Below are 25886 nucleotides of genomic sequence, written 5' to 3'. Positions count from 1 at the left end.
AACCTGGTGGGAAAAATAGGTATTAATGCAAACTAATTGTAAGAACACTGCTTGGTTAGAGACAGTTGACTATACAAGATAAATTCCTAAAACAATGTTACAGATATGGCAGGATGCTGTGAAAGTTAATTTTGAAGGGACTTGAGTAACAATCACTTTTTCTGATCACAATTACCATCAACTGAAGTAAATCTGTTACCTGTGTATCTAGTACAGGACCTAGCAAACAAATAAATGGCTAGTTACTATTAAGACACTCTCTCTTTTCTGCTACCTAATGCAACGAAAACGTGCATATAAAACATTGGGTTATTACATTTCTCGACATACAGACATTGGTGACATGCTACAGTTGTATGAGTGCTGTTCGTGCCGTGGATTGCTACTTTTATATTTACTGATGAAGCTGTCTGTGAGGCTAAGAAATCAGTACCAGGCACTTAGATGTCAGAAAAGTGGACTTTACTGTCTGCATTTACAGTAAAAGAACATATACCCTCACAAGAGACTTGTTAGGGGTGTTCAAACAAAGAAGAAATGTGCATCATGTACCGTATTAGGAAACGGAGTTGCTTTATACCTATTAAATTACCAACATTAAAATGGACATCCATGAAAAAATTCCTTCCCACATAGCTTGCTGTAATACTGAAGCACAAATGTTACTGCAAAAAGCACTATTTACCTTTAGAATTATCTCTATGGCTCTGTTCAAAATTTGTTCATTCAAAACACATACAAAGAGAAGAAAATCAGATATTATGATTGATATAAACCCACAGATTAATTTATTACTTCTTTAGTGTCATCCCTTCATTCTTCTCTACGCAGCAATTCCGTAATACAATGTACTTTTTGGTGCAATGACTATCTACCTCACACTCTTCCCACTGCCCAATATCCAATTTGTTTGTATAATAGACTGACAAGGGAACAAAGTGAATACTGCTGCTGATGAAGCATACAGCATCAATGACTGAATAAATTTCTTTTATTTCTGTCCATGATCACAAAATTGTTAAGTCCTTAAACTACTGGTTTCGGGTGGCAAGACCCCTCTTCAGATCTGCAACAAAATATAGGAAAAAATACAAAATCAACTGCAGCCCCATATAGATCATACCTTAAATATGTGCAATAATGCTAAGCTGAGTTTCTGTTTATTTTTTGACGAGACCGCTGTGGCTTCACTATATTAGGACATCTTACAAAACAGGTATACCTTGTCACATTTTAGGCACATTTTTTCACATGTATGTCAGTATACTTGCCATTATGGCCTATTTTATTGTTTTTGAGATGTAGATAGTGTATTAGTTGTATTTATGTTTCCGCCCAATATTTTGCTGTAGATCTGGTCATCACTGACTGAAATTGGCAGTCTAAGGACCTAACAATTTTGTGATTGTAGACGGAAATGAAAGAAATTTATTCTACACTTTCTGGATCACTGCGCTAATCACAACCAAGCCGTAGCTTGTGAAACAACAAAAATGAAACTGACATGCCCAACCATTGTGTAAAAAATTGTTCCTTTGAAACTGTTCGGTGCATTTAGGCACTGGTGAAGTAAGCAGAGATGTGTTTTAACAGTTAAAAAATTAATATGATACTCTTTTTAAACAAAAAAGTTATTTTAAAAGGATATAGCAAATGGCCAATTACTATTTGGTTGAGCAAATTCTGTAATCACAGTGGAGATTATAAGAATCAGATTGTCATTGAGAATATTGAAAAAAGGAAAACTGCAGATATTAATTAATTTCAGAATTTCATGTAAAGTTATACAATGAGAGATGAACAAATCAGTTTTATTTTCCTATAGGACATAGAAAGGTAATATTACTTGTTCATCTTCACGATCATGTAGGCAATTCACGACACTGTGATGTGAGGAACAAATACTACAAATATTGCAGAATGCTTCAAAAACTGGCAAGAATGGCAGTATTAACATGTCTCAAGCAACTGAATAAATACAAAGTGCTTCACATTTAACTTGTCCTTTACTATAATGATGTTTTTACTCTGACATTCCCTGCAATTTATTACATTACATACATCACATACCCCTGAACATTAGTAATGTGTAACATGACATTAAAATTCCTCACAATGTAACTGTAGAAACTAGTTAATAACAGTTTCCTGATTTTTATTAAAATGAACCTGCTCAATTACCACCTCGAATTATCAAATAAATGAGAAGGTAACAGTTTCAAAACTATTTTTTTCTTTTTCAGTGGACATAAGATCCAAACTATTTGCAGTTCACACTGTAAGTATGAATATCATAGCCTCCAAATGTTTCAAACACTCAACAGTGACTCAACTTGGTTTAGAAGACCTTTACATATATTATCTGTTGGTTGCTACTGATAAGATATTTCTTCAGTATAAGAGTCACAATTTGTTTACTTTATTATGTTTGCTCAGATGTACATTATGCAACAGCTATTTAAGTGTTTATGATTCTACTTGTTCGCCCACTTATCAGCTACATATATTTCTAGAAACCTCTAGAGTCGAGTCCTTGATGTCAGAAAACACTGCCCAGATTTTAATTATTTGAGAACCTTCTTTTATACTCTACAATTTTACCATCAAAAGAGAAGAAATACAAATTCACACATTTCAAATGCACGCTCCACCAAGTTCTTGACTATTTTTCGATCATCTAAATAGGGTTTCAGAGCCTTCCTTTACATTTTGGCGTATAATATCCTGGGTCACATAGACCATCCTTTAGCCAAACATCATATATCACTAAATAAATTTTCTTGAGCTAGCGCTTCTCACTAATGCAGAGTGTCTTTTTAGCCCAGTTACTCAGAGAGCTGATCGACATATGAAAAATGCAGAATAATGCAACATAAAGAAGGAATAAAAACCGTATACCCATTATTGGTTCCTATTATTAAGTTCTCAATCAACATTAAGGAAACAAATGTGAAAACGCATTACAATCTTCTGATTACAATGCAGGAGTCAATTAGCATTTGAAACATTTGGAGACTGTGGTATGATAAACTATGAAATTGTCAACCACAAGCATACATATTCTACAATTGCACTGACAAACTGTTTTTGGTCACAATTTAAGTGCAAATGTAGGTTCAGCAAGAACTGCATCAAAATTCGACAGCATGTCGGTGTTCACAGAGAAAACTATTTACAAATGACACAAAGTGCAAGCCATTTCGACAGACGCCTACTGTCAGCACACTTCACAAAGCGGGCTACGGAGCGAAATGCAGAGATCAGCTATTGTATAGTCATCACAGAGACAGTTGTAAGGCAGCTGTCACTCTTAAAAGTATCTGTACAGTACCAAAAACGTTAGTAGAGACAGCTTCTGGAGATGACCTACGATGAGAGGACAGACGGGCTCTACAAGCTGCTCCTCAGAAGAACTTCACCGAGCAGCGCACTTCCACCGTAAAACGTCTCTTTACGAGACTCATCACACAAAGTGTACACAGAATGCGAGAACATGAAAGTCACAGCACATATCTAACCTTTGTAAAAGTACTAGATAACATATAGAAATCAAGAAGTGAAGGAAAAATTTTCACTACACAGCACCATAACTCCTGCACATAACATTCATGTTATTGAAAGACACTGTAAGATCCAAGTGAGAGAAAATTTCTGTTATGTTAGCAGTAGGAGTAGCATGCATGTGCGTAACATCTCTCTCTCTCTCTCTCCCTACACACACACGCAGAGAGAGAGAGAGAGAGAGAGAGAGAGAGAGAGAGAGAGACAGAAAGAGAGAAAGTGCATATTCTGTTTGAGTGCCATTACTGCACATCAAAACACACAGTATGGAATAAAGGTTTTACACAAAATGCTTGTCATACATTAGGGTACACTGCCAAAAGAAGCCCACAAACACAAATCACCCATGCAGCAAAAGTAGCCTTATTTCACCCTGTGGTGGGGAGCCTCTGTCCCACAGCGAATGGATCAGCATATCTCAAACTAGTTGCTGTAGCAGGCTAAATGTTACAGTATTCAAATCCAGCACAGGTCCAAATTGCTACTCACTACGACTACAGATGAGATGGGAAGTAACTATGATGCAAAACATATTAGGAAATATGCAAACCAAAATCCAGTAATGTCTACTCACCAGTGCCCAACAAGCAACCGGAAGATACAGTATTCCTAACGGTTTTGGTGATTCTGTAAACTTTTGTAATCATCTGCTTCTGTTTTACATACATCTTTTAAAATGTTACCTGCTATGACTTTTTTTAAATGGGAACGAAGAAATTTTGCACCAACAAAAACGGATTCATCCGTACAGAATGATGAGTTTGCTAGTTTAGTCTTCTAATACCAAAAAGAAACTACATAAGACACACAAATTAATAATTTTTAAGAAAATAAGCAAAAAAATACAAGTAAATTATTGATTTTTCGAGAAGAAATATTATCATAGACACATTACACAATTATTGCTGGATGTACATTCCATCTGAATTTTCACATAGAACATATAATCACAAATCACTTTTTATTTGTTTATGTTTTTATCCATTTTGATTTCACAGACATTTTCTTGCTTTTACCTTGAATGAAAATGAGAACAGAAGTACTTACACACTGGTAAATCTACATATGGATAAACAAAATCAAAATAGCAATAACAGAGCAATTGAATTATGACAAAAATATAAATTACTAAATGCAACAGAGAATATTGATTAAAAATTATTTACGAATAAACAGATATTAATAAATGCAAACTAGAGGAGTGACATTCTTAATATTTACAACTAGTGCTTCATAAATATATCATACTTTTTGCAGATTCAAAAAATAATATTCTATATGGAAGAACATAGTTTCCATTCCAAACACAACTTTGCAACATGGACAATAACTTTAGTATGGAATGATGCCTTCAGCTTCTCTAAAGCAATTTTCATAACTCCCTTCACATCACAAACAATGCCATCTGACTAGAACGATGGATCTTTTTCTGGACTCAAATGTGATTTCACGAGATTCTGAAGAACATGTCAGAGACCATGACACATTAGTACACAACCAGCTAATTCAGATATGCAACATGAGACACAATAAAAATAAGACAACAGTGTGTGTTATATCAATCGTCACTGTGACTCCTGCACACTGTAGCAAAATTGCAATCCTCTGTATTTACAACTGGACACTACTCACACAGTCACTCCGAAACCTGACAAACAGCATTTGTGGTGGAAGACTCACACGGCAGAGAACTCGCCTCCTATACGATTGCTCCCTGCACCCCATGAATAAGCTACAGCTCCCATTCTGAGCCAATACAGCTTTTGTGACAAACATTGTGAAATGGCAGTGCTAGCATTAATTTCAAATTGTATTTTTAAAAGTATCACTTGCATCATATGTATATCACTTTCTTCCTGATAATGATAATAATAATTTCTACATCCCAGTTACCATACCAACCTAGTTTACATTTATATATACATATAAATACTGTACAACTGTTGCAGTATCCTAACTCAGCTATGGGGAAAAATGATAATGACATTGATATCTTACATGTGCAAATGGAAATGTTAAAATCAAGAGAAACCAGTAACAACTAACACCAGTGCAGAAGCCCACAGGGTCCAAGCGACTCATTTTCTTCCTTGTACATCTAGTTCATGTTTCATACTTCATTATGCAGGGTGCCTCACAGATGGTGAACTCCATATGCTTCATAAATTGTTGAATACATTGAAATGAGGTGTTTTTACAAATGATATGACACAAAGAAGAAAGTATTTGCCATACAGTTAATACCTGCAACTTCACAACAGGTGTGCACATTTATGTGTGTGTGTGTGTGTGTGTGTGTGTGTGTGTGTGTGTGAATGTTCGTGCTTCTACTAAAGAAAGAGCAAGAGATCGTAAGCTAGCATAAACACACTTTTCTGCTGCATATTTCTAAGCGCCACACACTAATCAGTGAGTGTGTTGTGAGTGATTGCCTCTCCTTCATTTTATGTTGTATCCCTGTAACTTCCTTATTTAGCAAGATACTGAGGTAAGCTTGATCTTCTTTATTTAAAAAGAAAATAATGTACTTTTCTAACTACATTTTCAAAAAGCTTAGAAGACTGCAAGATTGCCATAACACGCTAACACATAACTCTCAGTCAAGAAATATGGTACCTATGAGAGTGACATAGACCCGAGAGAGCACATAAATAAAATGACTTGAGCCACACTTTGCCGTCAAACTTTGACTTAACATTTAATGCATTTCCAGGACATTCTGTCAAAAAAGTTTGTGACAACCACCGTCAAGTGACATAAAACTGTACCTCCGTCAAGAAGATATTTAATGTCATTATAAAAGGAAATTTCTCCCATTAACAAAGCCGAGTTTACCTCAATATATTGATAGTAAAAAATTGCTAATATTAACCATATGGCACAATTCCTGCCTCTTCCCGTACTATCATTTGCCAAAACCACAGTTTCAATATTTTGAAATACCAAAGAAACATCACAGATGTACATATTACACGGTAAACCTGGTGTCCACTTAATCTCAAATAATCTTCATTAATCTGTATATGACAACATGTCTTGTGAGAATTAAAATGAATCTGCAAATTATGTTAAGACAGTTGCTCCTTCTAATTGATACTCTACAATATGAAAGCGCTCAATAGCATACAGCTTTGCATAAGCAAGAAAGTAAGAAATTATTAAACATGTAATCAGTGAAGCTACAAAGCCATCTTCTGAGACATACCAGAATCTAAATCTCAATAGAGAAAATAGCAATACTGGTAATTTTCAATCTCATTAAATGTGTTATTAAAGAATCAGTAGGTGATAGAAACATGTAAAAAAGCTGACATGTCCTAATTTGACTGTGGCTCTCTTATCTTAGATACAAAAAAGAAGTTTCATCATTACCTGGTAGTACGTGTGCAAGAATGAGAATAGTTGATGAATACAAGTCAAACACACAGTACTGTTAAAACTACAAGGAGATAAAAAAAATACAGCTATGTGATACTCCAGTGCCGCTGAAGCATTGCAGAATGTGATGACACACACACATGTACATGAAACTGAAAAATTTCTTTTCAAGAAAATTACCTGGATAAATGAGGCCGGGAGGAAGCATGGAAGCAAACACAAGGTGAAAGACAAGGAGAATTTATGGGGAAGCATGGTGAACGTGCACTTAACTATAAGGTATTTGTTGTGTCATGCATGTGCAGATTCTAAAAAAGAGCAGATGACAACCACGGAGGTCACAGCTTAGGAAACTATGGTATCTTCCGGTCAAGTGAGAACAAGCAGTGTTTGCCGCATAATATGCAAATTCAAAGTGTGCCTGAACGGCATTTCCTTTTCAAAATGTTGACATTACAGGACACAGGCCTACAGTCTTCTGATACATCTGTCACACATGTATTATCACTTGCACGCAAGGCTACTAATTCCCAAGGCAGAACGCTCAGGAATCAGTATGCACAGGGACTCCTGTGAGCTTCTGACTGGCCCAACACAAATCTCAAGTGTCTTCTCTCGGCACAGGTTCTGCCAGCTCCCATCCCACAACAGGCACACATCTTTTGAGTCATATGGTGAGATGTGGCAGCAGATCACATTTTTTCCTCACCCCCTTCACAATAACTGCACACCACTGAGACAATCAGACTGTGATTAAATATGCCTCCATGAACTGACAATTTTTATTTATACATTAACTTTCTCTAAATACTGGATTGGTCTGTTGTATGAGAAACACACCTTTGCCAATGGACTGGAACATGGAATCCTACCTTAATATTTCCTGAATATGTGATCTTCATGCCACTATTAGAGTAAAATGTGGTGCTGCTTTGGAGAAAGAGATATTCCTACAAAACTGGGATATATTTTCACAGAGCACTGCATCATTCTTTCAAAACTTTGCCAGGTAATTCATCCTTATTTTTTTACTCTATAACTGTACCTCAATCATCATTCATTTCATTACAGCCCATTAATATGATCTCTGGAAGAACAAGACATTTTGTGGACAAGTATGACACTGTTTTGGAACGGAATAGATATAATTTCCAACAATTTTATTTGTTATTGGAGATTCCTAAAAACAGACCTATTAAAAATGAGAAACTCATACGATGCTTTACTATAGTGCCCTAAGGTAATTAGCTAGCACATCTTACGTACATAGAGGCATGTGCTTCATAGAAATCTTTCATGATGTGTGTGTACTGAACTGGTTCCTTCAGTTTACTATATCGGTGTCTCAGCTCAGTAAACAGTCCCAGTTTATTGTCGACATACACTGCCACTGAGATTCACGTAAAGTAAACTGAAGCAGGAGGACACACTCAAATTCTCACTGGTGCTCAGTTCCCGAGGGAAATAACGGACATATTTTTAAAAGTTCATGCCACCAGCAATGTAATCTAATGAGTAAAATCAAGAAAAATATCGCAAATATATAACGTAACACAAAAATAATGTGCATAATAAATTCCCAATCACTAGCAGATTACAAGAGTAATACTCAAGTAATCCAATACTGGGAAATACTGCAAGTAATAGAAATAAAACTAACTAGCTTCAACACAAGTTCTCTAAAATTAACAATAAAAACTTCAACGTAAACAAATCTGTGGTGAAAATACTCAAATCAGACAGTTTTAGTAAATGGTCTACTTTTCTTAGCCCACTGGCCTTTGAGCAGATCTATAAGAGGGGGAGGGGAAATAAGAAACGAAAAGACGGAATTAGTTAGAAAGCACACACTCAGTGCCCAGAGATTTCTGTACTGCAAGTATAGTAGTCCAAAACTGAATAGTAAGACTATCAGAACAAAAATTTTCGCCCATCAAGTACTTTCCTAAGAATTGCCGAAAACCTGACACGCACAGAAATGATCCCAGCGACAAATTTTAATTGACCCGACTATCCCGTAACGAGATCTCCACTGATCCCCATTTCGGAGGACGAGGAGAAAGTAAACAAGAGGACGTCGATAATTCCCCCCTCCCACCCCCCACCTATCGAGTTCTAAGATCTTAGCATAGCCGGATATGAGTTAGGGAAATCGTTAACAGGGACAGGAGTACAGGTGGCAGGAGGTGGAGATGGGGGCGGGCAGGGGCTGCAGACGACTGTCCGGCCTGAGTACCTGGCATCTGGCTCGGATCTGCAACAGAAAAGTTCAGGGAGTGGCATGAGCAAACAGGAGATACTTATTGCTAAGTATGCACATCCTATTCAATTCATATCATCTGGGAACACAGGTCAACATTATTTTTATTACAAAGAATGTTAACAATGTGCTTTGCTAAGTCGTGTGAGCTGAATTTAAAAATTATATCACTTTTTGGCTACCAAGCTCAGTTTGCTTATAAGCTCAGTTTTCTTATGAGACGCAAGACTCTATCTGTCGAAATCCTCGAAAACACTTGGTTATTCTCCTGTGACGCAACTTGAATATTTTTAGATTTAATTGCTAAAGAATAATCAAAATATATACTGCGAATTACACAACATGGACCTCAGGTCATTCTACCTCAAGAAATGACAGCGAGTTCATTACGGAGACTCTCGTCTACAATTTCAGTGTAAATAAGTGGTACTTGTTCACAGATCCAGCAAAGTTAGTCCAAAAATAGTAATTCTCATAGTGGGAACAAATCTGGATCTGTTCTGATTCCTCATGCAGCTAATCAGAAGGAAAAATGAGAACCTTAAAACTGCTACAAACTTGTAAATGCAAGTAGCATGTGTGTGGAGATGTCAAGATATCACAATTTTTCTCAGCTCAGTTTACAAAGCACTGCCACTTTCAATGCAAGTGGAACAGCAGACAGAAAAAAAGACAATTAATTTCAGAAAATGAGCTGCTCTTGTTGACCCCAAAAATGAGTGTCTCAACACAAACTTTGTGAAAGCCACAGACAAAACTACAAATGGACCAGTAAAGCAAAATGAAGGGAGGAGTATTTGCGAGACTGCAAATTAAGGAATTAATGAGTCATGAACATTTTGTTGATTTGCTGATTGGTGTTAAAATTGGCACGGCTATCTTTCATGTGTCTGGAACAACTTGTTAGGAAACCACAGGGCAGAGAACTATTATAAATATTGTACAAGAACTACAGAGATCATACCACATTACAGGATGTAACTTGTCACTTTAAACTACATTTCTTGAATGATCACAGGGATATCTTCCCAGATAACTTTGGTGGCATTAGTGCTAAACATGGGGAACAGTTTCACCATGACATGTCCCAAATTGAGAATCTTCATCAAGGCAAATGGAGTACCGCAATGTTGTCGGATTACTGGCTTTCCAAGTATCACAAGAAATTTGGAAGGAAATATTATTGTGTGATTCTTTACTTTTCTTTATTCTTATTTTATTCATTTCCTTGATTCGTTTATGTACTGATAGATTTTGTTGTTGTTTGCATTTGGAAGTCTTGTTGTTTGCCAGAGACATATAATACATATGCTGCAGTAGTAATTTACAAAAACATCATTATATGAAAATTGAGGCAGATACACAAATTCTGAAATTAGACCTGGATTGAGGACTGATCTGAAATGGTTGGTGGAAGAAAGTGGTAACCCACAAGAGCATATTTTGAGTTGCTGTATATTACATGTTTGACTGAATTCAAACAGAAGACCACAGTACACAGTATGGCAAAAAATTATATAGTAATTGTACTCTTTCCAGTAGTAAATGCTGGAAAAGTTGTTGCTAGCATGCGGTGCACTCAAAAATACAACAGATAGTGTGACCAAACTAATCTTTATTAAACTGAGAGTTAGCACTGTCTTCTGCTGACCCCTCCAATTATCTTGCAGAAACACCTCATATGGTTCTCATAAATGAAGAAACGTTTTGTGACTGTTGACCGGTGTACTTAAAATTGCTCCAAAAGGAAAAGTGAATTGTGAAGATCATAGAATGACATCACAGCTCTCCAGTGTTTGCCTTCAGGAGATGAAATTCTAAGCACTGTTGAGAAACACATATACTTAGCCTTCTAAAGTGTAAGTTCGTTGCTCAGGGAGGAAGGAGCAATTGGGTGGGAAGTAAAGGCATCCCAACCAGACTGCAGGTTGAGATGGGCCACATGCTGTATAGACAGAGGGAAGATCACAGCAGGTGGGTGCATCTCAACCTGTGCTCTTTACTTTCCAATCATTTGCTCTTTCCTCTCAGAGAAATGAACTGATAATTCCAAAATCTAGGATAGTTTTATTGTACAACATCATTCATAAGTACCTCCAGGGTTTCACAAGACAACTGCACAAAAACTATGAGAGATACAGCAACATTGACACATACCAATGGCTGGAGCATCTCTCCAAGTTTTTGACTCACATTTCAAGTGTGCAGTATGGGCACCATTTGCTTCAATATGATACTCAATCTCTTGTTGTACACCTCCTACCACGTCACAGTCAATATCGGCTAGTGCATTAATTGATCCTTAGTTGCAACTCTTGCAAATTAAATGGTAGTGGAAGCAGGAACACAATATCTTTGACATAACTCCTTAAGAAAAAACATAGTGGAGTTCTTGAAAATATCTCATATTTATTTATTTATTTATTGTCGGTCTAGTATTTGGTGCTGACAACTGTCAGCAGCATTTTCTTTACGGCTGAAAAAAATATTTTTCCAAATACATTTATCCTCTGCCATTCAGTGTTTTGTATTATTTAATGTGACTGCTATTTTTTCATATAATTTAACTTGCTTTAAATATTGCTTTCTTATCACAACCAAAAGACATTTGCCAGCAACAGTCATATAATTATTTAACTATACGACAGTTAAATCTGCATATAAATTTAGGGATTATGTGCTTGTTAATGGCAATGTGCTAGCATCCAAATATATTTATTGAGTTGTTTATTTCATAGACTATATTAAGGAAAGTTGCTACTCACCATATAGTGGAGATGCTTGGTCGCAGATACGCACGACAAAAAGACTTTCACAATTAAAGCTTTTGGCCACTGGCCTTCATCAACAATAGAAACACATACGCGCGCGCGCGCACACACACACACACACACACACACACACACACACACACACACACACACACAAAACTGCAGTCTCAGGCAAATGAAACCACCCTGCAAGCAGCAGCACCAGTGCATGATGGGAGTGGCAACTGGTTGGGAATAGGGAGGGGCTGGGGCGGGGAGATGGAGGGATAGTATGGTGGGGGTGGCAGACAGTGAAGTGCTGTGCGTTAGACAGAGGGCAGGGGAGAGATCGGGAGGGGTGGGGTTTGGAAAGCAGTGGAAGAGGAGAGACAGGGTGTAGTGGTGCGATGATGGCTGTATAGTCCTGGAATGGGAACAAGGAACGGGCTGGATGAGTCAGAACACTGACTAACAAAGGTTGTGGCGAGGAGGGTTGCAGCAACATATGACGTATTGCATGGAAAGTTCCCACCTGCGCAGTTCAGAAAAGTTTCTGGTGTTGGTGGGAAGGATCCATATGGCACAGTCTATAAAGCAAACACTGAAATATAGGATATCATGTTTCGCAGCATGTTCTGCAACAGGGTGGTCCACTTGTTTTGGCCACAGTTTTTCCATCCTGGATTTTCCATTGCCTGACTTGTTGTTGTTGTTGTGGTCTTCAGTCCTGAGACTGGTTTGATGCAGCTCTCCATGCTACTCTATCCTGTGCAAGCTTCTTCATCTCCCAGTACCTACTGCAGCCTACATCCTTCTGAATCTGCTTAGTGTATTGATCTCTTTGTCTCCCTCTACGATTTTTACCCTCCACGCTGCCCTCCAATGCTAAATTTGTGATCCCTTGATGCCTCAAAACATGTCCTACCAACCGATCCCTTCTTCTACTCAAGTTGTGCCACAAACTTCTCTTCTCCCCAATCCTATTCAATAAATCCTCATTAGTTACGTGATCTACCCACCTTATCTTCAGCATTCTTCTGTAGCACCACATTTCGAAAGCTTCTATTCTCTTCTTGTCCATACTAGTTATCGTCCATGTTTCACTTCCATACATGGCTACACTCCATACAAATACTTTCAGAAACGACTTCCTGACACATAAATCTATACTCGATGTTAACAAATTTCTCTTCTTCAGAAACGATTTCCTTGCCATTGCCAGTCTACATTTTATATCCTCTCTACTTCGACCATCATCAGTTATTTTACTCCCTAAATAGCAAAACTCCTTTACTACTTTAAGTGTCTCATTTCCTAATCTAATCCCCTCAGCATCACCCGATTTAATTTGACTACATTCCACTATCCTCGTTTTGCTTTTATTGATGTTCATCTTATATCCTCCTTTCAAGACACTGTCCATTCCGTTCAACTGCTCTTCCAAGTCCTTTGCTGTCTCTGACAGAATTACAATGTCATCGGCGAACCTCAAAGTTTTTACTTCTTCTCCATGAATTTTAATACCTACTCCGAATTTTTCTTTTGTTTCCTTTACTGCTTGCTCAATATACAGATTGAATAACATCGGGGAGAGGCTACAACCCTGTCTCACTCCTTTCACAACCACTGCTTCCCTTTCATGCCCCTCGACTCTTATAACTGCCATCTGGTTTCTGTACAAATTGTAAATGGCCTTTCGCTCCCTGTATTTTACCCCTGCCACCTTCAGAATTTGAAAGAGAGTATTCCAGTTAACGTTGTCAAAAGCTTTCTCTAAGTCTACAAACGCTAGAAACGTAGGTTTGCCTTTTCTTGATCTTTCTTCTAAGATAAGTCGTAAGGTTAGTATTGCCTCATGTGTTCCAACATTTCTACGGAATCCAAACTGATCTTCCCAAGGTCCGCTTCTACCAGTTTTTCCATTCGTCTGTAAAGAATTCGCGTTAGTATTTTGCAGCTGTGACTTATTAAACTGATAGTTTGGTAATTTTCACATCTGTCAACAGCTGCTTTCTTTGGGATTGGAATTATTATATTCTTCTTGAAGTCTGTGGGTATTTCGCCTGTCTCATACATCTTGCTCACCAGATGGTAGAGTTTTGTCATGACTGGCTCTCCCAAGGTCATCAGTAGTTCTAATGGAATGCTGTCTACTCCCGGGGCCTTGTTTCGACTCAGGTCTTTCAGTGCTCTGTCAAACTCTTCACGCAGTATCTTATCTCCCATTTCATCTTCATCTATATCCTCTTCCATTTCCATAATATTGCCCTCAAGTACGTCGCCCTTGTATAAACCCTCTATATACTCCTTCCACCTTTCTGCCTTCCCTTCTTTGCTTAGAACTGGGTTGCCATCTGAGCTCTTGATATTCATACAAGTGGTTCTCTTCTCTCCAAAGGTCTCTTTAATTTTCCTGTAGGCAGTACCTATCTTACCCCTAGTGAGACAAGCCTCTACATCCTTACATTTGTCCTCTAGCCATCCCTGCTTAGCCATTTTGCACTTCCTGTCGATCTCATTTTTGAGACGTTTGTATTCCTTTTTGCCTGCTTCATTTACTGCATTTTTATATTTTCTCCTTTCATTGATTAAATTCAATATTTCTTCTGTTACCCAAGGATTTCTATTAGCCCTCGTCTTTTTACCTACTTGATCCTCTGCTGCCTTCACTACTTCATCCCTCAAAGCTACCCATTCTTCTTCTACTGTATTTCTTTCCCCCATTCCTGTCAATTGTTCCCTTATGCTCTCCCTGAAACTCTCTACAACCTCTGGTTCTTTCAGTTTATCCAGGTCCCATCTCCTTAAATTCCCACCTTTTTGCAGTTTCTTCAGTTTCAATCTGCAGTTCATAACCAATAGATTGAGGTCAGAATCCACATCTGCCCCTGGAAATGTCTTACAATTTAAAACCTGGTTCCTAAATCTCTGTCTTACCATTATATAATCTATCTGATACCTTTTAGTATCTCCAGGATTCTTCCAGGTATACAACCTTCTTTTATGATTCTTGAACCAAGTGTTAGCTATGATTAAGATATGCTCTGTGCAAAATTCTACAAGGCGGCTTCCTCTTTCATTTCTTTCCCCCAATCTATATTCGCCTACTATGTTTCCTTCTCTCCCTTTTCCTACTGACAAATTCCAGTTACCCATGACTATTAAAATTTCGTCTCCTTTCACTACCTGAATAATTTCTTTTATCTCGTCATACATTTCATCAATTTCTTCATCATCTGCAGAGCTAGTTGGCATATAAACTTGTACTACTGTAGTAGGCATGGCCTTTGTGTCTATCTTGGCCACAATAATGTGTTCACTATGCTGTTTGTAGTAGCTAACCCGCACTCCTATTTTCCTATTCATTATTAAACCTACTCCTGCATTACCCATATTTGATTTTGTATTTATAACCCTGTAATCACCTGACCAAAAGTCTTGTTCCTCCTGCCACCGAACTTCACTAATTCCCACTATATCTAACTTTAACCTATCCATTTCCCTTTTCAAATTTTCTAACCAACCTACCCGATTAAGGGATCTGACATTCCACGCTCCGATCCATAGAATGCCAGTTTTCTTTCTCCTGATAACGACGTCCTCTTGAGTAGTCCCCGCCCGGAGATCCGAATGGGGGACTATTTTACCTCCGGAATATTTTACCCAAGAGGACGCCATCATCATTTAATCATACAGTAAAGCCGCATGTCCTCGGGATAAATTACGGCTGTAGTTTCCCCTTGCTTTCAGCCATTCGCAGTACCAGCACAGCAAGGCCGTTTTGGTTAATGTTACAAGGCCAGATCAGTCAATCATCCAGACTGTTGCCCCTGCAACTACTGAAAAGGCTGCTGCCCCTCTTCAGGAACCACATGTTTGTCTGGCCTCTCAACAGATACCCCTCCGTTGTGGTTGCACCTACGGTACGGCCATCTGTATCGCTGAGGCACGCAAGCCTCCCTACCAACGGCAAGGTCCATGGTTCATGCCTGACATATCATTTCATTTCTATCACCAGCGTTACTGAAATTTCTAAATGGAGGAATGATTTCAGCACCAAAGGTTTATGAGAACATTTGTGAAATTTTCAATGAATTCTTTGTTTTTCGGTCAACCTGTTAATTCAAAATTACATCAAGACTTTTTGTCAGATATGTGAAAATTTCTATTTCTTCCAAAATATTTAGCAGTCTACCTTTTTCAGTGGTGTTTAGGATTGACAAGCATTGTAATATTTTACAGGCTGCGTGTTGTTGTTCTTTCAGGTGTGAGCTTAATGAAGATGCCAGTGATATTAAGTTGTTTCCTGAATATTGTTTTAAAAGTTCTTCCTGTCCCTCCTACGTACATTTTCTGACAGCTATCATATTTCAACTTGTTAACACCTGAACAGGTAAACTTACAGGATTGTTCTACGCAATGATACATTTGTACTGGTTTGCCTGTGTTCTGAAGTTTGCTTTCAGCTTTGTTTTTTGAAAAGCAATTTTGATTTTATCTGAAATTTTTCTCTGATATAGTATGACAGTGAACCGGCCTTTTTGGTTATCAGGTGCAATGCTGAACCTGGATCACATTCACTTATTACATTTTCACAATGTGACTCATAGGAAGGGCAACATTTGTTTTTTCCTCCATAGCTTCAACACTTATTCCAAATCTCCTTCACCTGATACTTCTCAACTTTTTGAACCATCTTCCTAGACGTCAGTCTCCACCTCTCAGATGGCTCCATAAATACGTCTGCCCATATCGAGCGCACAAACCACCAACAATAACTCTACTTTGACAGCTGTTATAGGCTCCGTGCCAAAAAATCTCTTCCTTACAGCCTCACAACCCAACGTCGTGTCAATAGTGGAAAACAGCAGTTGTCAAAATATAGTGATAACCTTACCAGAGTCTTTACTGACAAAATATCCTATCCAGCTCATTCATAAACAAATCTCCCACACCATCTGATCCTCTGGTACAACCAAACCTATTAACCGGCCACAAATCAGCACTCTGCTGATCACTCAGTATCACCCTGCCCTCAAAAAGCTAAACCACATCCTCCATAACTTCGACTTCTTCTAGTCGTGTCCTGAGATGAGGATCTCCAATCCAAAATCCAACCCACATCCCCCAAAGTAGTGTTCCACTGCCCACTCAACCTGCAAAATATTCTCGTCCATCCCTAGTCCGATCATACTCCCACCCCTGCATCCCACAGTTCATTCCCTTGTGGTTGGCCCAAGTTCACGACCTGTCTCCATTTCCTACACAATAAACGGCAGGGCCACGTGTGAAAGCAGCAGTGTTCTACATTATTATATTGCAATTACTGTACAGCATTCTGTATGGGCACGACAGGCAGTCTACTCACACGAATGGCCACTGCTAAACTGTGGCGAACCACAAACTTCACCAACCAATATGCTGTGCACCACAGCACATATGACTTCAACGGCTGCGTCACTACACGGGTCATTTAGATACTCCCTTCCAGCACAAATTTCTCTGAACTATGAAGATGGGAACTGTCTCTCCTTTACAAAACAGACAGAGCTGTGCATCCTGTTGTGACATTAGGAAGATGCAAGGCTGAGTCGGGTACATGTACTGACAGCTGAGGAAGTTGGTTAGGCAAGCCAGACAGGGCCCAGCAGCTGTATTAGTCTCATGCTGACATCAGTAGATGACACTGCTCTTTCCAGCACAGTGATTGGCAGATGCCCGAAGTATGAGAATTTTAGACCACAAGTCAAACAAAACATGTATACTGGCTCTGGCCTCTTAGTTGGAAAAATCTGACCAATAGCGTGAAACTTGGAAGGCTAATTGCCATGGCTGACTTCATTGGCCAGAACAGGTATAAACTAAGACAAAATATGAGGTATGACCAAAAAATAGAGTGAATGAAATTTTTATCAGCAACTACTGATGATAGAACCATTTAATGTAATTTATCTGACAGCCTGATCTGTTAAGACAGGCAGTGTCCAGATGGAACAAGTTCTGACTCAGTCAGCATCCAGAGACATTAGAGTGAGGTTGTGTTTTCCATGTCTGTCGTGCATCGTGGATTTCGAACAATGATTTTATCTTGGAACTCTTTCATTTGGTCCCTGTTTGCATAGAAAAACAGTAATAATCAGAAAATTGAGTCCACCTTGATGCAAAAAACTTTGTTATTCATTTATTTGTTTGGGAGAATAAAGAAATAAACAAATAACAAGGTGTTTTGCATCGAGGCGGACTCAATTTTCTGATACTGATGCATTAATATTAAATTCTGTTTCAAGTCGCAAAAAGTGTCAAAGAAACTCATAAAATGTTGAAATTTATGTATGTCCATAATACTGTAACTCTGAATACCATTTACAAGTGGCATCAGCGATAAAACCAGAAATGAGTCAGTACGAGACGAGCAACGTACGGGACATCCATTAACCCCAAAACCAGAAGAGAACGAGCAAAAGGTGACAAAAATTGTTTGTTCAAATAGGTGAATAACTATTTGAAAGTCTAGCAAAGAACTTAGCATTTTGTTTGAGTCTGTGCAAAGCATTTTAACTTATAATCTGCAAATGAGACTAGCGAGTGCTAATTGAGTGTAAAATTTGATCCATGGCTTTTGAGTGATGAACAGAAGGAAAATTGTGTGTCACTTTCACAAAGTTAAAGGACCATCTTTATTCAGACCTGGACTTCATGTCCAAAACTGTAACCGGAAATGAAACTTGAGTGTGTGGGTAGGGCAAAAATTCAGAGTTCCCAATGAAAGACCAGTTAATCAATTGCAAACATCAAATTTTACAAGGGCATTCTGCAATTTTTGCAAAACGATGTATGAAGAAAGAGACCAGAAAAGTGTGTCGATGTCTTCCTTCTTCATCATGACAATGCCCTGTGCAGCATGTTTTGACACCATTCCTGATATTGAGAGGCCCACAACAGAGCATCTGAACACCCTTCCACAAGAAGCCTTCCAGAAACGATTCCAGTCATGTATTCAACATTGGGATAAGTGCATAAATACAAGGCATGTTTTTTTAAGTAATTAACATTTTGAAATAAAAATAAAATTAGTAGATTTTTCTTATCAATTTCATTTTTACATGAAAGCCTGTACTTTAATCTACTTTTTTTACATAATTCCCAAAAATGTTCAGTGAGTATCGTAATTGAAATGCCTCCTCTGATTGAGAATCCTGCGCTCTGTGAAATAAACATTGTAATTTGTTTTCTTACTGCTACAGGTGTGAATTTTGGCTGAAATTTGTTGTCACATCAATGAAGTGTGTAGAGAAAACATTATGAGAGGTAGAGTGGTACGGAAATGGATGAGAGCTTGTTGAAGATGCCCATATGAATGTGCATGATGAAGAAAGAAGTGATCAACCTTCAGACATTACTGATGATTTGATGCTGAAAGTGATGAGAAAGTGAGAGAGATGATTGTCTGATCAGGTGGCAGATTTCTATGATATTCAAAAGCTGGTTCTATGATGTGATAGGTGCCTTAATATTGCTGAGAATTATGTAGAGAAGTAGATTAAAGTACAGGCTTTCATGTAAAAATAAAACTGCTAAGAAAAGTCTACTTGTTTCATTTTTAATTTTAGTACTTACTTAAAAAAACGTGCCTTGTTAAGATATGAAAAACAAGCTATAGGAGACGCATGACACTCAGTGGCTAAAATGTGACAAACTTGTGATTGCTATTAGTATAGAAGTATAGATTAAACATGTTGAGGATTGGATAAGCACTGCATTCATTATGTTGAATCATACTATGTAGGTATTTATTATGTTTAATCATACTGTAGATATTTATTATGTTTAATCACATTATGTAGAACATTTTCACAGATATGACAAAATCCTAAAGTCAAAGAGAAAATGGCTTCTTCAAATAGTAATTAGTCTCCGTATTTCATGTTATATTCTTCAAATCAGTAAACATCTTGTAATACGCAGCTGTCTCCATATGAAATTTCACCAAAATCGATTCAGCATTAGTTGTGAAAGTGTAATAGCCAGATTTACTTTCACATTCGTAATATTATTATGGACTGAAAGTAGCAGCAGAATTACTAAGTATATATAATTAGGGATGTCTGACTGTAATTAGTTTTAACTGTTTATTTTTTATGACAACGTAACAATGCAAAAAAGCCTTTACATGGACAAAATTGTTATCTGTAATCTAACAATATGAGTCACAAAAACACTGCAAACAGCATTAGAAAGCTGAGAAATGTATGTACAAATTTGTGTATAATATATGTATCTAACATTAAATTTGTGAAAATCAGAACGAAGCTCACTGTCCCAAGTAGCATGTAAAAAGTGCAGCCAGTTCGTTTTACATGCAGAAATTTGCACAGAATGCCTCCAGGCAGTCGAGTGCTGTAGCTGCAGCCCTCTGTTCACACACATTGTTGATTTCTTGGTGTTCCCAAAGAATGATTCCTGCACATTCTCCACCTTCCCTGCTGACAGTGCTGACAACATAAGCAGCCAGTTCCCCATAACGTGTGGTGCCACCACAGGATTGTTTTGTCTGTTGGAGGTTTTACCTGATATTTGGTACAAAAGCATCAATGAACTGTCACAACTGACTCATATCTAGTGAATTCAAGGATGTAAAATACAGGCAATGCTCCATTTTACACCATGCTTTCCCCCCCACCTATGCCTCGATGTGCATTACAAATTGAAATTTGGAGAGAGTCTCTACCTACCACTCTGTGTCACTTTCCTGAACATATTGTAGGTGTTGAGCAGTCACACTCTGAAATAGTTAAATGATGATGGCGTCCTCTTGGGTAAAACATTCCGGAGGTAAAATAGTCCCCCATTCGGATCTCCGGGCGGGGACTACTCAAGAGGACGTCGTTATCAGGGGAAAGAAAACTGGCGTTCTACGGATCGGAGCATGGAATGTCAGATCCCTTAATCAGGCAGGTAGGTTAGAAAATTTAAAAAGGGAAATGGATAGGTTAAAGTTAGATATAGTGGGAATTAGTGAAGTTCGGTGGCAGGAGGAACAAGACTTCTGGTCAGGTGACTACAGGGTTATAAACACAAAATCAAATATGGGTAATGCAGGAGTAGGTTTAATAATGAATAGGAAAATAGGAATGCGGGTAAGCTACTACAAACAGCATAGTGAACGCATTATTGTGGCCAAGATAGATACGAAGCCCACGCCTACCACAGTAGTACAAGTTTATATGCCAACTAGCTCTGCAGATGATGAAGAAATTGAAGAACTGTATGATGAAATGAAAGAAATTATTCAGATAGTGAAGGGAGATGAAAATTTAATAGTTATGGGTGACTGGAATTCGTCAGTAGGAAAAGGGAGAGAAGGAAACGTAGTAGGTGAATATGGATTGGGGGTAAGAAATGAAAGAGGAAGCCACCTGGTAGAATTCTGCACAGAGCACAACCTAATCATAGCTAACACTTGGTTCAAGAATCATAAAAGAAGACTGTATACATGGAAGAAGCCTGGAGATACGGACAGGTTTCACATAGATTATATAATGATAAGACAGAGATTTAGGAACCAGGTTTTAAATTGTAAGACATTTCCAGGGGCTGATGTGGACTCTGACCACAATCTATTGGTTATGAACTGTAGATTAAAACTGAAGAAACTGCAAAAAGGCGGGAATTTAAGGAAATGGGAACTGGATAAACTGAAAGAACCAGAGGTTGTACAGAGTTTCAGGGAGAGCATAAGGGAACAATTGACAGGAATGGGGGAAAGAAATACAGCAGAAGAAGAATGGGTAGCTCTGAGGGATGAAATAGTGAAGGCAGCAGAGGAGCAAGTAGGTAAAAAGACGAGGGCTAGTAGAAATCCTTGGGTAACAGAAGAAATATTGAATTTAATTGATGAAGGAGAAAATATAAAAATGTAGTAAATGAAGCAGGCAAAAAGGAATACAAACATCTCAAAAATGAGATCGACAGGAAGTGCAAAATGGCTAAGCAGGGATGGCTAGAGGACAAATGTAAGGATGTAGAGGCATATCTCACGAGGGGTAAGACAGATACTGCCTACAGGAAACTTGAAGAGACCTTTGGAGAAAAGAGAGCCACTTGTAGGAATAACAAGAGCTCAGATGGCAACCCAGTTCTAAGCAAAGAAGGGAATGCAGAAAGGTGGAAGGAGTATACAGAGGGTCTATACAAGGGCGATGTTCTTGAGGACAATATTATGGAAATGGAAGAGGATGTAGATGAAGATGAAATGGGAGATATGATACTGCATGAAGAGTTTGACAGAGCACTGAAAGACCTGAGTCACAACAAAGCTCCGGGAGTAGACAACATTCCATTAGAACTACTGACAGCCTTCGGAGAGCCAGTCCTGACAAAACTCTACCATCTGGTGAGCAAGATGTATGAGACAGGCGAAATACCCTCAGACTTCAACAAAAACATAATAATTCCAATCCCAAAGAAAGCAGGTGTTGACAGATGTGAAAATTACTGAACTATCAGTTTAATAAGTCACAGCTGCAAAATACTAACACAAATTCTTTACAGGCGAATGGAAAAACTAGTAGAAGCTGACCTCGGGGAAGATCCGTTTGGATTCCGTAGAAATATTGGAACACGTGAGGCAATACTGACCCTACGACTTATCTTAGAAGCTAGATTAAGGAAATACAAACCTACGTACCTAGCATTTGTAGACTTAGAGAAAGCTTTTGACAATGTTGACTGGAATACTCTCTTTCAAATTCTGAAGGTGGCAGGGGTAAAATACAGGGAGCGAAAAGCTATTTACAATTTGCACAGAAACCAGATGGCAGTTATAAAGAGTTGAGAGACATCAAAGGGAAGCAGTGGTTGGGAAGGGAGTGAGACAGGGTTGTAGCCTCTCCCCGATGTTTTTCAATCTGTATATTGAGCAAGCAGTAAAGGAAACAAAAGAAAAATTTGGAGTAGGTATTAAAATCCATGGAGAAGAAATAAAAACTTTGAGGTTCGCCAATGACATTGCAATTCTGTCAGAGACAGCAAAGGACTTGGAAGAGCAGTTGAACGGAATGGATAGTGTCTTGAAAGGAGGATATAAGATGAACATCAACAAAAGCAAAACAAGGATAATGGAAAGTAGTCAAATTAAATCGGGTGATGCTGAGGGTATTAGAATAGGAAATGAGACACTTAAAGTAGTAAAGGAGTTTTGCTACTTGGGGAGCAAAATAACTGATGATGTTCGAAGTAAAGAGGATATAAAATGTAGACTGGCAATGGCAAGGAAAGCGTTTCTGAAGAAGAGAAATTTGTTAACATCGAGTATAGATTTAAGTGTCAGGAAGTCGTTTCTGAGAGTATTTGTATGGAGTGTAGCCATGTATGGAAGTGAAACATGGACGATAACCAGTTTGGACAAGAAGAGAATAGAAGCTTTCGAAATGTGGTGCTACAGAAGAATGCTGAAGATTAGATGGGTAGATCACATAACTAATGAGGAAGAATTGAATAGGATTGGGGAGAAGAGGAGTTTGTGGCACAATGTGACTAGAAGAAGGGATCGGTTGGTAGGACATGTTCTAAGGCATCAAGGGATCACCAGCTTAGTATTGGAGGGCAGAGTGGAGGGTAAAAATCGTAGAGGGAGACCAAGAGATGAATAAACTAAACAGATACAGAAGGATGTAGGTTGCAGTAGGTACTGGGAGATGAAGAAGCTTGTACAGGATAGAGTAGCATGGAGAACTGCATCAAACCAGTCTCAGGACTGAAGACCACAACAACAACAACTCTGAAATACCAGTGGAACTTATGAGTAACTTAATACTTTATTTAAATGATTTCAATCGTACCTGCGACTATCTGTATCTTCACCGTTAATACCAGCATGTCACAAATTTAAATTTATGAGTATTGCCAAACAGCATCCCACTCATCTTACATGTTATGCTACTTGCTAATACATACCATTTTAAATTTCTGACATGCAGGAATAAACACAACCTCCATCTCTGTCTCCATAATCTTTGCAACAAGACTCGAAAGATAGGAAAATGTAATGTGTATCTTGACATGTGCCTGTCAGTAGTTCTGTTATTTCACCTCCTGAAGGAAGCACAGGCCACTAATTCTGTCCTATAGTTTCATAACAAATATAACCTAACTGAGACAAGAGTATCAGTACAGATCATTTATTTCCTATAGCAAGCTTCTGATTATCCGTGTGTAGATGAATCAGTTTGTGTATTACGTAGGCATGGTTAGGTAATTTTTAAAAATAAATAAATAAATGAGTGAAGCCTTGAGTATCATGTTGCTATAAGAACAAACTTTTTGTTTAAAATACACTATTATGCCGTGACTCATGTTTTACTGCTGGAAGATGCTGCAGGCCCAAAATACCACCGTCGGACATAGCAGAAATATTTTGCAATTGTTTCCTTTCTCATCTTCCGATCTTATGATGATTCTATCATGTAACATCTGCAGTCAATTTACTATCTACCTGTTTGCCTATCCCTTCCACTAGGAGCTAAACATCAATAATTTCCAACTCTTTTAAAGCCAATACTACAAGAAAAAATTTTTGTTTTCTTCTAGGATGATTCCCTTCTCAGTGTTTGCTCTGTTTTGATAATCCAACTGGCAGAAGGCATCTTCAGTCATACTTTTCTTACCACCAACAGATCTCTTAACAGCTTCTAAAACAGACTGTTGACAGATTTAACCTTAATAACATCTCTTGTTGTTGCTGAAGTTATGGACAGTTTGCAAGCGCTACAAAGGTGACAGATAAATGCAACAAACATACTATTGAAGTGATAAAGAAGAAATTAGAAGTTATAGGTAAGCTAGAAAATGGTAAACCTGCGATAAAACGTTCGCAAATATGGGACAGGCATTCGAGGAGGGAGAGACTTAAGGAAAAATAAAGAAACTTTGTTAAGTTTTGGAAGCAAAGCTGGCAGCCAAGCCAGACCATCACTGCACAAGTGTATACTGAACTAAATTGGAGAAAAAAGAAATTTAAAGGCTGTCAGGAAACATCTTACAGCATAAATGAATTATGAATCTTGTAATGAAGTGGGCAGAAGACTGGGGGAGTAAGAATTGTCGAGGGAGACCAAGGCTTGACTACAGTAAACAGGTTACAAGGATGTAGGTCGCAGTAGTTACGCAGAAATAAAGGGGCTTGCAAAGGATAGACTGGTGTCGAGAGCTGCATCAAACCTGTCTTCTGATTGAAAACCACAACAATGATTCCCCCACCCTGAACCCTTCCTGCCACTCGATCATAAAAACTTTGTGTGATTCTGAAACCTACTGGCAGGCTTATAATGATACAGTACACTGGAGTATAAGGATGCAGCACAGATGGGAAATTTGTGTGACATTGTAATTTGTAGTTCTGTATACATATGAGGGCCAAAGCAACTATATAGATCCGAAGCTGATCAAATACTGGTCGGAACTAGTAATCATCAACATAAATATGCAACTTTCAAAATGGGGTGCCCAACACAACAGCAGTTAAATATTTACTGAAACTTGTTACAAAAAAACAGTGAACAAGAGAAAAACCTTTGGGAAAGGAGTTACTGTCTCTACTGCCCAACTGGGTTGTAATTTTATTTTCTTCTGAGCATACATCTGAGGGGCCAGTGAGACTTGATGATCACGTGTCCCTCAGATAACACCATCAGTAAGAGAGACAATTTCTGTGCTGTAACATAACATCAATTCTCACTGGTTTACTAATTTATTCTGTATCTGTGTTGTGAATGTAGAAACTGGCATTACTTGTACAACTGTAGCAACTGTTTTACTACATTTAACATTTTTAACTGTATGAGAGACATTCAAGATCACAGGAAGATTGCCACCAAAAAAAGATTTGTGATAATGTAAATAAAAATATTTTAACAATATAAACAATGGAGAGCAGTGGG

At 38.1% G+C, this 25886-nt stretch overlaps 1 protein-coding gene across 4 annotated transcripts in view; it reads right to left on the bottom strand.

Annotated features, from left to right (window-relative positions):
• Positions 1-25886, bottom strand: part of LOC126210322 (fasciclin-2) — a 998930-nt gene that overhangs the window by 61604 nt on the left and 911440 nt on the right. For all 4 annotated transcript variants that reach the window (XM_049939521.1, XM_049939522.1, XM_049939523.1 and 1 more), the window contains exon 14: positions 9176-9193. In XM_049939521.1, the coding sequence (XP_049795478.1) occupies positions 9176-9193 (18 nt within the window). The remainder of the gene's footprint in view (positions 1-9175; positions 9194-25886) is intronic.

Source organism: Schistocerca nitens, chromosome 10 (genome assembly GCF_023898315.1).
Source record: "Schistocerca nitens isolate TAMUIC-IGC-003100 chromosome 10, iqSchNite1.1, whole genome shotgun sequence".
Classification (NCBI taxonomy): Eukaryota; Metazoa; Arthropoda; class Insecta; order Orthoptera; family Acrididae; genus Schistocerca; species Schistocerca nitens.
Note: the sequence above shows the minus strand (reverse complement) of the source record. Positions and strands in the feature narration are given on the sequence as shown.